Consider the following 11459-nt stretch of genomic DNA (forward strand, 5'->3'; position numbering starts at 1 on the left):
GCGGATGCCTCCAGACACTCACTCCCCGGGTATGCCTCATTCACCTTGACCTCGGCTGGGCCAGCATGGGGGAAGCCAGGAGGGAGAAGAAAATCACCGGCGTTTGCTCCCTCCAATTTCTGAGCAGGAAATTACCGCAGGCGGACGTGGAGATGGGTTTCATGTTGAGATTCCCCGAGCCTGCGAATCCTAAGTGCCCTAAGAGGTGGAGGCAGGTGCTTGGCTGCTGGGGGCTACGGCAAGGACTTGGCAGGGTTTTCACACCTCCTGCCTGCTCCTTGCCGTGTCCTTCAACCCACCACCCGCGTTTGCTGGAAAGGCAAGGGGAAAAGGAGAAAACAACCTCACGGCACCGTAAAACGGGGAAATTCAGCCCAATTCATCCTAACAATGGAAAAGCAGACCCTAGAGCTGACCGTTTTCAAGCACGCGTGAGGTCCTGGCTGGATGACGCCGAGCGGGCAAGCCGGGAAGGGCCCCGCAGGCCAAAATGTTCCAACCCAGGCTCTGATCCTGGAATCTGATTCATACGAGTGCAGCCCGGTGCCTCCCAGCCGCTCTACTTAATGGTGCAGATCGGATTGCAGCCTCCCGGGTGCCTAAATTTAGCCCCCGAAATCCATATATCGATTAGTTTGACATCCTCAGGTGCCACACACCCATTTCAGTAGGAATTACAAACGCTGGTTTGATCCAAAGGCTTAGTTTGAAGGCCTTGGCACGCTCCTCGATGCCCTCAGGGGCTCAGGCTGACAAGGGCAACACGAAACCCGGTGCCCCAACCCTGTGAGACACAGATCACCTCTGCGCCGGTGTGGGATGATTTGTTTTGAGCTGTAACAGCTCCTGGCACACCATGCCAGCAGGGAGCTGGCCGCATGCTTGCTGTGTGCCGACTGCTCTCTCTGCTGGCCAACTGAAAAATTTTATTTCCACAAGACGGGCCTGCAGAAATGCACCGACCGAGAAAATGTGTGTCAGAAAAATAGAGCTTTTTTTTTTCCCCTAAAGTCCCAGGCACATAAAAGAGGTTGAATTGAATAAATGATATTCTTAACAAAAAGGAAGCAGCAGAGGAGAAAGAGGCAGGACAGACATGGGTCTTCTGTTCCATCCCAGCTCACTGCATCCATAGTTTGGTGGAAGTGAGAGGACTGACCCGTGGGACAGGGTGACCCCAGCGTGGATGTAAGGCTGTCAGGGCCTTGCCCTAACATTTTCAGTAGCAAATGTTGTAGTGTTGGGTTACTGGAGAATTTCCAGTGACCACCAGCACAGAGAAGCCAGGAGAGAGTGGGACTGTGAGGAACTTTTTTCTGTTTGTTCAATGCCTAATTCAAGGGTGACCGAGTCCAAAAAGCCACCACACGGGGACTCTCAGCACATAAATACTGTAATAGGAATGGACTACAGAAAGTCAGGACTTCTCTGTGGGAAAGGACAAGCTAAAGAGTGATTAAAGAGAAAAAGGAACGTTTCTTCATGCTGATTTTTAACTTCTACATTCTGAATAATGTTTGTCTCTGTTCTCCTTAACAGCCTTGACCCTGAAATTAGACCAAACATGGCAAATTCTCCTATCTGAGCCTCACTAAAGGGAGCATGCCATGGATTTCAGCCACCAGGAACCAGCTCAGGATGGTAGCTCAGTAGTTTAATCAAGGGGTAAACTCGTGTCTGGAGGGATGACAACCTGATGTTCTACAGCTCAACGGCTCTGTTGAGCGACACCCAGGTGCTGGGTTTACGAGGCGAGGTTTTGGTAGTGGGGGGAGCTGCAAGGATGGCCTCTGTTTACAACAGAGCAACACGTTTACGGTGGAATGTCAACCTCTGATCTGATTTATTAAAAAAAAGAAGTTCACTCTTTTGTAATAAAAATAAAAGACTTTATTCAGTTCAGTGTACCCTGGGTACTCTATTTGCCCAAATGTTTATTCCATATAAAGAAATGTAAACCATTCATAAATACAATGTAAGAGCAGCAAAACAAATCAAACCACCTGCAACCTGCAGCAGAAAGAGCTTCTTTACTTCACTGTGCTTTCACGGAGCAGCTGAGATGAGTCTGTCTGCCAAACTGGCGCACAAAGTCCGGTAAGGGCAGCACTGAGCCCCAGCCCACTTTGGGATTCATACTGATGAAATCATCCAAGTTCATCTTGGAGTCTAAAACAAGAGCAGAGAAGTGAAATGTCAGAGTTCCCGATTCAGCTTCTGTAGCACATACAGCTACCATGAAAATCCCAAGAAAAAACGTTTCAAAGTATAACTCAGAGCAGCTCACAGCACGCTTGCTGAGCAGCAGTCCATCAGCTCTGCAGACCGTACAGAGCCACCAGAACCTCTATTTCCAGCGCCTGCAGTGTGGCATAAGTCCTGAAGCTGCCCTCTGCCCATGGCTGTAATCCCGTTACCTGATCAGCAAGTCTCATTAGTCCTAAGGAACAGTGAGCATGAGAAAAGATTTTATTTTTCCCTGCAACAGCAATGCGGAAGAGTTGAGGAGCATCAGAGAACCGGAGTGCAGCCAACAACCGGAACGTAGAGCTGCAGAGCAGCAGGTGCCTCAGTCCCTGCCCTCACACACACCCAGCTGCTCAAGGCAGCTTCTGCAGCGACAACGGACGGGTCACAGCAGCAGCCCGAGCAAGGAGCTGCCTGCTGCCTTTCAGAAGCCTCTTGGCACACCCAGAGCTTGTTACTCCCCAGGCTGCTTACCTTCGTGCTTTCTTTCCTTCCAGCCCCAAACTTTTGTCTTTGCTGTACGCTGGCCCAGCCCCGCAAGGCAGGAAGAAAGCTCTGACACAGCCCAGCCCGGAGCCTAGAGGGAGGCTCAGGCTGAGAGGGCACAAACGCTTTTTATTTTTTATTTTTTTGACTCCTGACTTCTCCCTGCAGGAGAGGCAGAAACCATTCTGCCTTGGTTGTGGATCTCAGACTGCTCAGCGGAACGTGCTGCTCTGTGGTTTGGGGCTGAGGCACCTCCTGTGTCTTTTTTCTAGAGCAAGCTGTCTTTTTTTGCTGGTGCAAGCTGCTGACTCAGCACCACACTGATCAGAGATTTTTGACTTCAGCTCTGACAACCACCACCCCTGGGTTTGTTGTTGTTATGTTCTCACTGACAACCTGTGCAAATAATCCTTTTTAATAGACATTAAAGGAAAATGAAGAGATTGAGTTTACAAAACAGAGTGGGGGAGCCCATGGGGTTAGTGCTACAGCTTTTCTGCTCTATTTATTTAACATGGGTGATTCCTGTGCACATTTAAGGATTAAGAAGCAAACCAGAGTGGGCTCTAACGAATGGATTAGAAATGGAATTTGCTCCAGCTGCAAAAAGCCTGTGTAATTAGGCTCACCATTACAGATAGTGTAAGCGAGGAAGGGAAGACAACGTTTGGGAATCCCATACCCAGCAGTCCCAGCCAACACGCAGCCCCTGCAGCCCTCTTTTTGCACCATGTCTACACCGCAGCACAGCTTTGGGATTTTCTGAGCCCCAGCTCTCAGCACCTGCAAGGTCTGGCCCCTAACTTGACCTTTTCCTTGTCAGCCCCTTTGGGTACTGAACATCAAAAACTCTCTCAACCACAGTCCCACTGCTGCCACAAGTGCCAGCACGAGGTCACTTTCTACTCGACTACGTGGGGATTTAAAATAGCACAAGCCCAGCAATTTGCTGTTCAAACTCCAGAACAACCAGCAGAGGATAACAGTTCCAGCATGCAGGTAGCCTGGTAAGCTTGTTTTCCAATCCCCAGCTTGTCTTTTCCTCTCAGATGCTTTTATTTTACAATTAATGTGATTACTCATGTAGTTTAAGATCTGAAAGATAAAAAAGTCCCTGCTTTATGTGCACTGAGCATAGCAGAAGAATAATTTAATTAAAATGTTCTGCGAATGGTGAAGAAGCCCAAGGGGGATTGTTCCAGCAGAGTCACAACCACAGCAGCTGCTGTTAGCAACTTGGGAGCTGCTGTCACACTGTCTGTAGGAAGGGAAACAGTCTCTGACATTTGGGAGGGTGGTGGCAGGGCATAACACAGTGCATCAGGAGTTTAATGAGAGCAAAACCTGTTGTAACAGGCAAGCAAGAAGAAGAAACAAGCTTCACCGTCCCGTGAAGAGCAGATGGTCTAAAGACCAGTCAGTAGGTGGCACTAAAGCAGAATGAGAGCCACGTAACTGCCTGTAGGAAAACACGAGTGCTCTCCCATCTCCTTCGGTTCAGGAGACAGAAGTCCCCCTTTGTCATCCTTGTTATTCACGTGCCACATCTGAAGGCTGTGCACTTATGTGAGACCTTACAGCTTTAGGCAATAGCTCCACAAAAACACAGACCACCACAAAAGCCTTTTTCTGAAGCAGATGAAAAGTGGCAAAAAATAATAATAAAAAATCTGCTGTTTATTTTTAAGATTTACAACACGCTCACAGTCCTCCTCTGATGCTGTAGGTGTTACACTAGTCTGCATTTGGGCACCCACAGAGCTAAGGCTTCCTCTTCGCCCAAACTCAATTTGTTTACAGTCCGTGAGACCTACCTGGTGCATTCCGAGATCCTTGCACGTATTCATTTCTTTTTTGATCAAGTCTGACACTTTTGCCCTGAGCAGGGACAAAACAAAAATGCCATCTGATAGTGCACAGCCTAACAGCCACAATACCTGTGGCATCTGCCAACAGGAGTTTTTGGAGTAATTCCAACCTCCAAAGGGGGTGTTGCTGTTACAATATGTGGATGATCTTTTATTGTTAGGACAGGAGAAAACAGCTGTGAAGGAAGGCACTAACAAGCTATTCGAATTTCTGGGAAAACAGGGCTTGAAAGGATTGGAAAATAAATTAAAATTTGTAGAAAAAGAGAAGTCAAATATTTAGGGCATCTAGTGGCTGAGGGGGAATGAAGAATAAATCCAGAGAGGATTCAATGAGGAAACGGGAGGTGATCAGGCATCGGGTAATAGGGAATAAAAGGTTATGGTTTGTTTACTGAAATGCGCTCCTGATTGACAGGCCGCATGCCATTGCACTTGCAGATAAAATAACTTCACAGAAGATCCTGTCTGAAGAAAATTATTTGAGATGTTTCTCACAACAGTTTTATTTTCAAATGGGAATCAGGTTATAGCGCGCATGAGCTGCTTAGATCTGTATCAGTCCTTCTTTCCTTCCGCTAGGATCCTGCCATTACCTTGTGGAGAAGGTACAGAAGGGAACTGCAGCCACCTGCCTGCCCTGTCTCGCAGCTGCCTGTTACAGAAACACATCACACACGGCACCCACACAGTTCCTCAGCTGCCCTACCTGCATTCTTCAGAAATAAACCCCCAGAATTCATGGCTTCTAGGGATTTCAGTAGTAATAAAAAGAACAAAAAGCCTTTACACATCCATTCTACCTGTGTGCTGCCAAACACCTGGGGAGAAGTGAAAATCAAAGTGAGGCTTTTCAGCATTAGGAGCTGGTGCTACCAGTTGTATCGAAGCAGTAAGACCTGAGCAACTGCAGGGTGCAAGCTGGATTTTACACAGGCTTGCAGCAAGGAGGGCTGATCTCATCGGGACTTAAACCATGCAGAATCAAACCTCATTCATTTGTAGGAGGAAGACTTAAAAGAAAACCCCAGGCTGGGCTAGCCAGCTCCAGAATGGTGAATCCACACCTCAGAACAGATCTTGTTTAGTTTTATTTAAAAAAGCAGGATGAGCACCCACAGCAGAGGAACAGAGGCCAGAGCACTGCCAACACAAGACTTATTCCAACACAAGAATTATTCCTTTTGAGTTAGTATTAGGAAAAAAAAAAAAATGCTTCACTGGTTCCTGATAGTTTATTGGTTGAATTCCAACAGGAATTTCACAGTCCTTTAACACTTCCTGGTAAACTTCATAACAAGGCATCACTGGTCCCAGTGTCTTGTCCCAGCACCACAGTGGGTATTTACATTACCCTATTTGGCCTACATTTGACTTAAATGCTACAGAATTTCCTTGCTCAAAGTGCTCTATTTGGGCTCAGCATCTGCTCTGTCCTGAAGAAGCAATATTTCAGTATCAAGAACAAAACCTCCCATCTTTTTAAGTTTACTAAAAGCTTTAAAACCCCACTGGATAAGAGAAGCAGGGTGTGTTGAGTGTAACTAACATCCTTTAAGACGCAGCAGCACCAGAGCGCTGATTTTCTTTAAATACCCTAAGTTCACAAGCTCATTTCTTTTTAACAGTACAATGCTCATATACATTAAAAAAAAAATATGTATTTATGCTATTTTTTCAGTCTTCAAGCATTTGTTTAGCATCAAAGACAGAGCAAATAGATGTAATATAAGTCCTTGTAACTGATAAGCTTTTGTAGTCATCTTCTCAAGAGCTTATGACTCTGGCTTCTCTAAATGACAGCAATATAACCTCAAGGAGTAATGTAATGCTCTGATCTCACAAATAAATTGGCACTAAAGCCATATACGTGATCAGTTCCACCAGCTGTTAAATTACAGTCACCTCTAACACCAGCAGCGAGCAATATAATCTTCCACAAACACAAATTAGCATGGAAAAGAGAGTACTCTAAGTGGGGAGGAAGCAGTTATCCATAAAGGCATTTGGCGTGGATGAACATCAATGTCCCAGGCTCTTTTACGCTAACCAAAGGTCAGCCACCTGGCTTCCTATCAAGTTTGAAATCAGGTGCTTTATGCCTGATAAGACTGTGCATACATTGAAGCACACACCATTACAAGGTGTCTCAGGTGAGGAAAGGAAAAACAAAACCAAAGCCTGAGAAACTTGCACTGAGCGAAAGGCAGTGTGAACGAGATGTCCTAGACCTGACAGAGTCTCCTCCTGTTCTGACCCCAATCCCAGAGCTACCCAGTCAGCGATCCTCCACCTTGGGTGGGCGCAGGGTAAGCAGTCACCATCCCCTGCAACACCCAGGTGACTGCCCAGACAAGAGCACATCACCACAGGTGCACTCAGAGCCTTCCAGGTGGCTGGCAACAGGACAAGAAGCGAAGCACTCGAGTGGGAACAAAGGAAACTCTGGTTGCATACTGGAATTGTATTTAATTCATGCCTGGGATCAAATATTGGAACACTGTGCCCAGAGGGGTGGTGCAATGTCCGTCCCTGGAGTTGTTGCAGGCTAGACCAGACAGAGTCTTAAAGCCCCTCAGTCTAATTGCACCGGCTTTGAGCAGGGTCTGGACTGGATGACTTGGGGATGCTCCTCCCAGCCTGGCAAGGTACAAGCTAAGGAATGAAGTACAGGAGCAATCAAAGTCTCTGCATCTTTAGCTACCTACCAACATCCCAAGGATGACCTGGAGGCTGGCTGAGACAGGTGTTTCATAGCCTGGAATTTCTAAAAATGCTTCACAAGGCTGTACCTGTGCTCCCACCCCCACTCATAACTCATTTATACCCAAGTGAAACGCCAAACTTTCTTAGAAAGCAACATGAACACTGTGAATTAACTTGCCTGCAGCTTCAAACCACAATAAACTTGGCTCTAGACACAAGACATGTTCCTTTGACCACACCTTCTCTAACAGAAATATATGGTAGCATTGTATTATTAAAAAAGCAGCAAAACCAAACGTGCACAGCATCAACAAACTCCAAAACAAAACTTCACCACACTTCTCTCCATCTGGGAAGAAAAGGAGAGAACAAACACACGGCAAACATTAGCCAGCTTGGCAAACACGTGGTTCGAGTAAGCTGAAATGCCGTGTGATAAAAAAAGTGGGGTAATCACCGTGTTAAAAATTCCCTTTCCAACCCTAGGCAGGTTGCTTGGCCTCTGTTTCAGCTCCCCATTGCAACATTTCATACCTCTTACTCTCTGCGCAGTTTCTGAAGACCAGCAGTTCATGTTTGATAACAGCAGTGGCAGCTGCCAGCAAGCACGCTACACTTTACATGTTCGGAAAAGGCAAGCACTGCAGAGCCCCATTTTGTCCCCACACACTGCGCTGGCTGGATACGTTTCCAAAGCACATGTCCAAAAGCACATTTATTTTTTGCACCCACCTGACTGAATCATTCAACTCTGTTAAAAGGAAAAAGGAGTCCTGCCAGCTCACCTGCTGTTTCAATGCAGGGGTACGAGGGAGGAGGTTTCTGCCATTTCCCATCTGCATCTTTCATGTGAGATCTGTCCGAAGCAAACGTCTCCAGGTACAGATCTGCTCGTATCATCCGGATTTTCCTAAACAACAATGCAAAATTGTATCAAGAGATATATGTACATAACGCTGCATTAGCCACTCTGGAGAAGAGCCCTTTCTTCCTCCCAGGGAGCCTTAGCTTAGTTAAATACTCCACTCAGAAACACTGGGCTAAGCTGCTGGGCTGTTAAGAATAAACATAAGCAAGGAAAGGCTTTTGATGATTAAACAACAACAATTAAAGAGCTTTAGAAAAATAATGCAGTGCATTTAGTTTCTTGGAGTATAACAGAAGACTTCTATCAGTATATATCCACAGAGACAACATCAACTTGAACTTCATGAAATAAAATTCATGCTCTTCATCTTTTTTTTTTTTTTGTCCTCACCTGTGAAATTCAGGATGAAGGCTGTCATCCAGCCTAAAGGCCTCTGTGCTGTACATGTCAAAAGGACAGGGGAATGGCAGCACTGTGTCAAGATCATAAATGAAGTTCTGCTCCCCACTGGAAACATGAAGTAGGATAACGTGGTAGTCCTGGGAAGAACGGTAATTGTCAGGAGTTAAACAGTTGTTAACCAGAAACTGGCACAGGGAGTAGAAAAAAAGCCTCCTGGAAGCTGAGGCTACAGCTTCTCTTCTTTAGAGACTGCTTTCTGATGCTTGGGTATCAGGCCTGTGATGTTCCAGCACCAGGAGAGAGGTTTCCTAATGCCTGCCTCAGCCCTCGTGCCTTTTGGTAAGCCTTGCTATTCTCCCCATTACTTGTAGCCTTCTTTGATATCAGCCTGGGCAGCTAACCTGAAGAGTACACTAGTCCTCATACCATATCTTTGATTCCTTAACATGTAGGAAACACGGGTATGGCAGGGGGTTGGAGAAACTCCAGTTACTATTTTCAGTGTTAGTTACTTACATTCATTGCAGTTTTCCAAAAAGTAAATTGAAGATAGTTGTTATTAACTCCTATTTCTTCTCAGATCATCCCGATAACACTTGGACCTCTTTTTAAACCAAGCCTTTTTTACAATATAAACACACCGATAATTTTCCAGAAAGTGATTCTGTAATGACAGAATTTCAGAAATTCACTTTTTTTTTTTTTAAAAACAGAATTTCTGAAACAAATTGCCACGTAAAATTGATTTTTTCCCTCCCATACAGTATAACCATAACTACACATCTTTAAAAGGAATTCTGTAGTGGCAACTACTGAACTACATTAAATTAAACGACACGCCAAAAACTCTGGAAGAGCTTACATACATCCTGGCACCTGAAGACATGTATTGCTCACGTTTTTCCATCCCATGTCAGACCTATATGGATATTTTCACCCGTCAGCTTGTTACAAGACATCTATTTAACATCCTACAAAGCTGGCGGGCCCCAACAAAACCAGACAGTAATTTTCACAGAACTGTTGTGCACTTTTACCAATGCTAACTAAGCTTTGTCACCTGGCGGTTTTATGGGTCATCTCACTGCTATTTTCCTGTGAACAATAAAAGGAGGGCTGCATTTAGGCTGCTGTAGAAGAATGATAAATACTAATACAGAACTACAGGACGGCTGAGGTCAGAAGGGACCTCTGGCAGAGTGAGAGTGCTTCCTGATGCTCAGGGGGGACATAAACCTAAATTAATTCCAGCAGAGGTATCTAACACTGCCCACATCTGATCCTGCAGACCTCAGCTGCAGAGGCATGCACTTAAATACTGACAAAGAAAGAACAGAGGGCCTTACCCAGACAACAGGCTCATCTCCATGCCCTGACTTCTGTTTCCAGAGCGGGATCTGAAAGTTAAGCAATTTGGCATAAACCACTCCTGACTTTCAGAGATTAGTTTCGGGTTGGGAAAGTTCTTTGCTAAACTCTGCATTTCATCAGCTTGTATCAGTACTGCTGTCAGAAAGCTTGCTCCAGTTTTTATCTTTCAGAAACATTAAACTGGACGCTATTCTGGACCATATAATGTAATATTCCCCCTAACTTGATGGATGACAGGGAAAAATCATCCCACAGCCCTTAGGGGCACCGTGATTCCTTCTTCCCACAATCCAAGCGTGTCAGGTAAGGACATTCATAGAAACATTCAGGTTGGAAGAGACCTTTAAGATCAGCTAGCCCAACCTTTAACCAAGATTAATCTGTTGTTTTAGGGCAACTTCTTTTAAGCTTGGAAAGAATGCCATGAACCTTTTGTTCCCCTGAGGGTATCCTTATCCTTGGGGCTTCTAGAGGAGAGAGCAGGGCTCTCTTCTAGTGCAGCAGTTCGAGCTGTTTCCTTTTACTGTTTCTCAGGTTCTGGTGTTGCCTTGATGTCTTGAGCAAATACTGCGTGGGGTCTGGAAGCCAGAAACAAATGAAATTCTTCATGCTCCCAGGTGGCGCTGCCTGCACGCCTCTGAGCTGCTGCAGGGGGGCCTGGGGCCAAGTCTCACCTACCCCAGGCTGTAGTTAAAAGGCCTGGGGTAGTTAAAGGGCCTCCCACCTCCCCCCGCCTGTGGTTTACCACCCCCACGGAGCGCACAACTCACCCACTCACCATCCTCCTCTCGTTGGAGATGAAAACCGCGTAGAACTCCTCCACAGGGAGCTCCCCCCGACTCCTGATGTAGTCGCATAGCTTCCACACGTTTTCCTCACTGCAAAACACACCCGTCGACGGCACCGTTTTCTTTTCAATCCCCTTTTCACCTTCACTTCCAGCAAACCAAACCGGGCCGGGAAGGTTTCCCTGCGGGGATTTTAGCTCCGTTTTCAACTCCCCCCCTCAGCGCGCCGCCAGCTTCCAGTCAGGCGCCGACCGCCATTTTGAGGCGCCTCCCTTACCAGTAGCAGCCGGTGTAAGCGCAGGCGGCTCGGGGAGGCACCGCCGGCCGGTACCGGTACTCATCCAGCTCCGCCATGCCCCGGGGGGAGATTTCTCGTGCTGGAGAACGGGGCCGGGCTCCTGAGGGAGCCGCCTGAGGGCGGGCGTGGAGCCCGTGAGGAGGCGGCGCTCGCCTGAAGGGGCGGCACGCGCCGCTTCCCGCCCGCCAAAAGGCTCAAACGGTTCTGCCACCTCCGCGTGTAACCCTCCGCCGGGAAAGATTTAAAAAATACTTCCAAAAAAAAAAAAAATAAAATAAAAAGAGCGGGCGAGGGCCGGCTCTCAGTGAGGGCGGGGAGAGGGAGCCGCGGCGAGGAGGGAAGGAAGGGGAGGAAGAAAGGAGGGAGGAGGGAGATGGAGGGCTCCGTGTGAGGCGGAGGGATCCGCAGCGGGCCGCGGAGCCTCC

General features: G+C 46.9%; 1 protein-coding gene across 4 annotated transcripts; it reads right to left on the reverse strand.

Moving 5' to 3' along the window:
• Positions 1-1914: 1914 nt before the first annotated feature.
• Positions 1915-11167, reverse strand: NTAQ1 (N-terminal glutamine amidase 1). Of its 4 annotated transcripts, none has more exons than XM_084304112.1 (6): positions 11014-11167; positions 10727-10826; positions 9924-9974; positions 8566-8714; positions 8093-8217; positions 1915-2169 (listed from the first exon to the last, which is right to left on the reverse strand). In XM_084304112.1, the coding sequence occupies exons 1-6, from the start codon at positions 11088-11090 to the stop codon at positions 2036-2038; spliced, it is 636 nt and encodes a 211-aa protein (XP_084160238.1). In that variant the 5' UTR covers positions 11091-11167; the 3' UTR covers positions 1915-2035. The 4 variants fall into 4 exon arrangements, with proteins under 4 accessions (XP_084160238.1, XP_084160241.1, XP_084160240.1 ...); XM_084304115.1 differs by having other exon boundaries at positions 10719-10918; positions 11014-11151; XM_084304114.1 differs by having other exon boundaries at positions 10719-10826; positions 11014-11150.
• Between the last annotated feature and the right edge of the window lie 292 nt (positions 11168-11459).

Source organism: Netta rufina (assembly GCF_964035555.1).
Source record: "Netta rufina genome assembly, chromosome: 33".
NCBI lineage: Eukaryota > Metazoa > Chordata > Aves > Anseriformes > Anatidae > Netta > Netta rufina.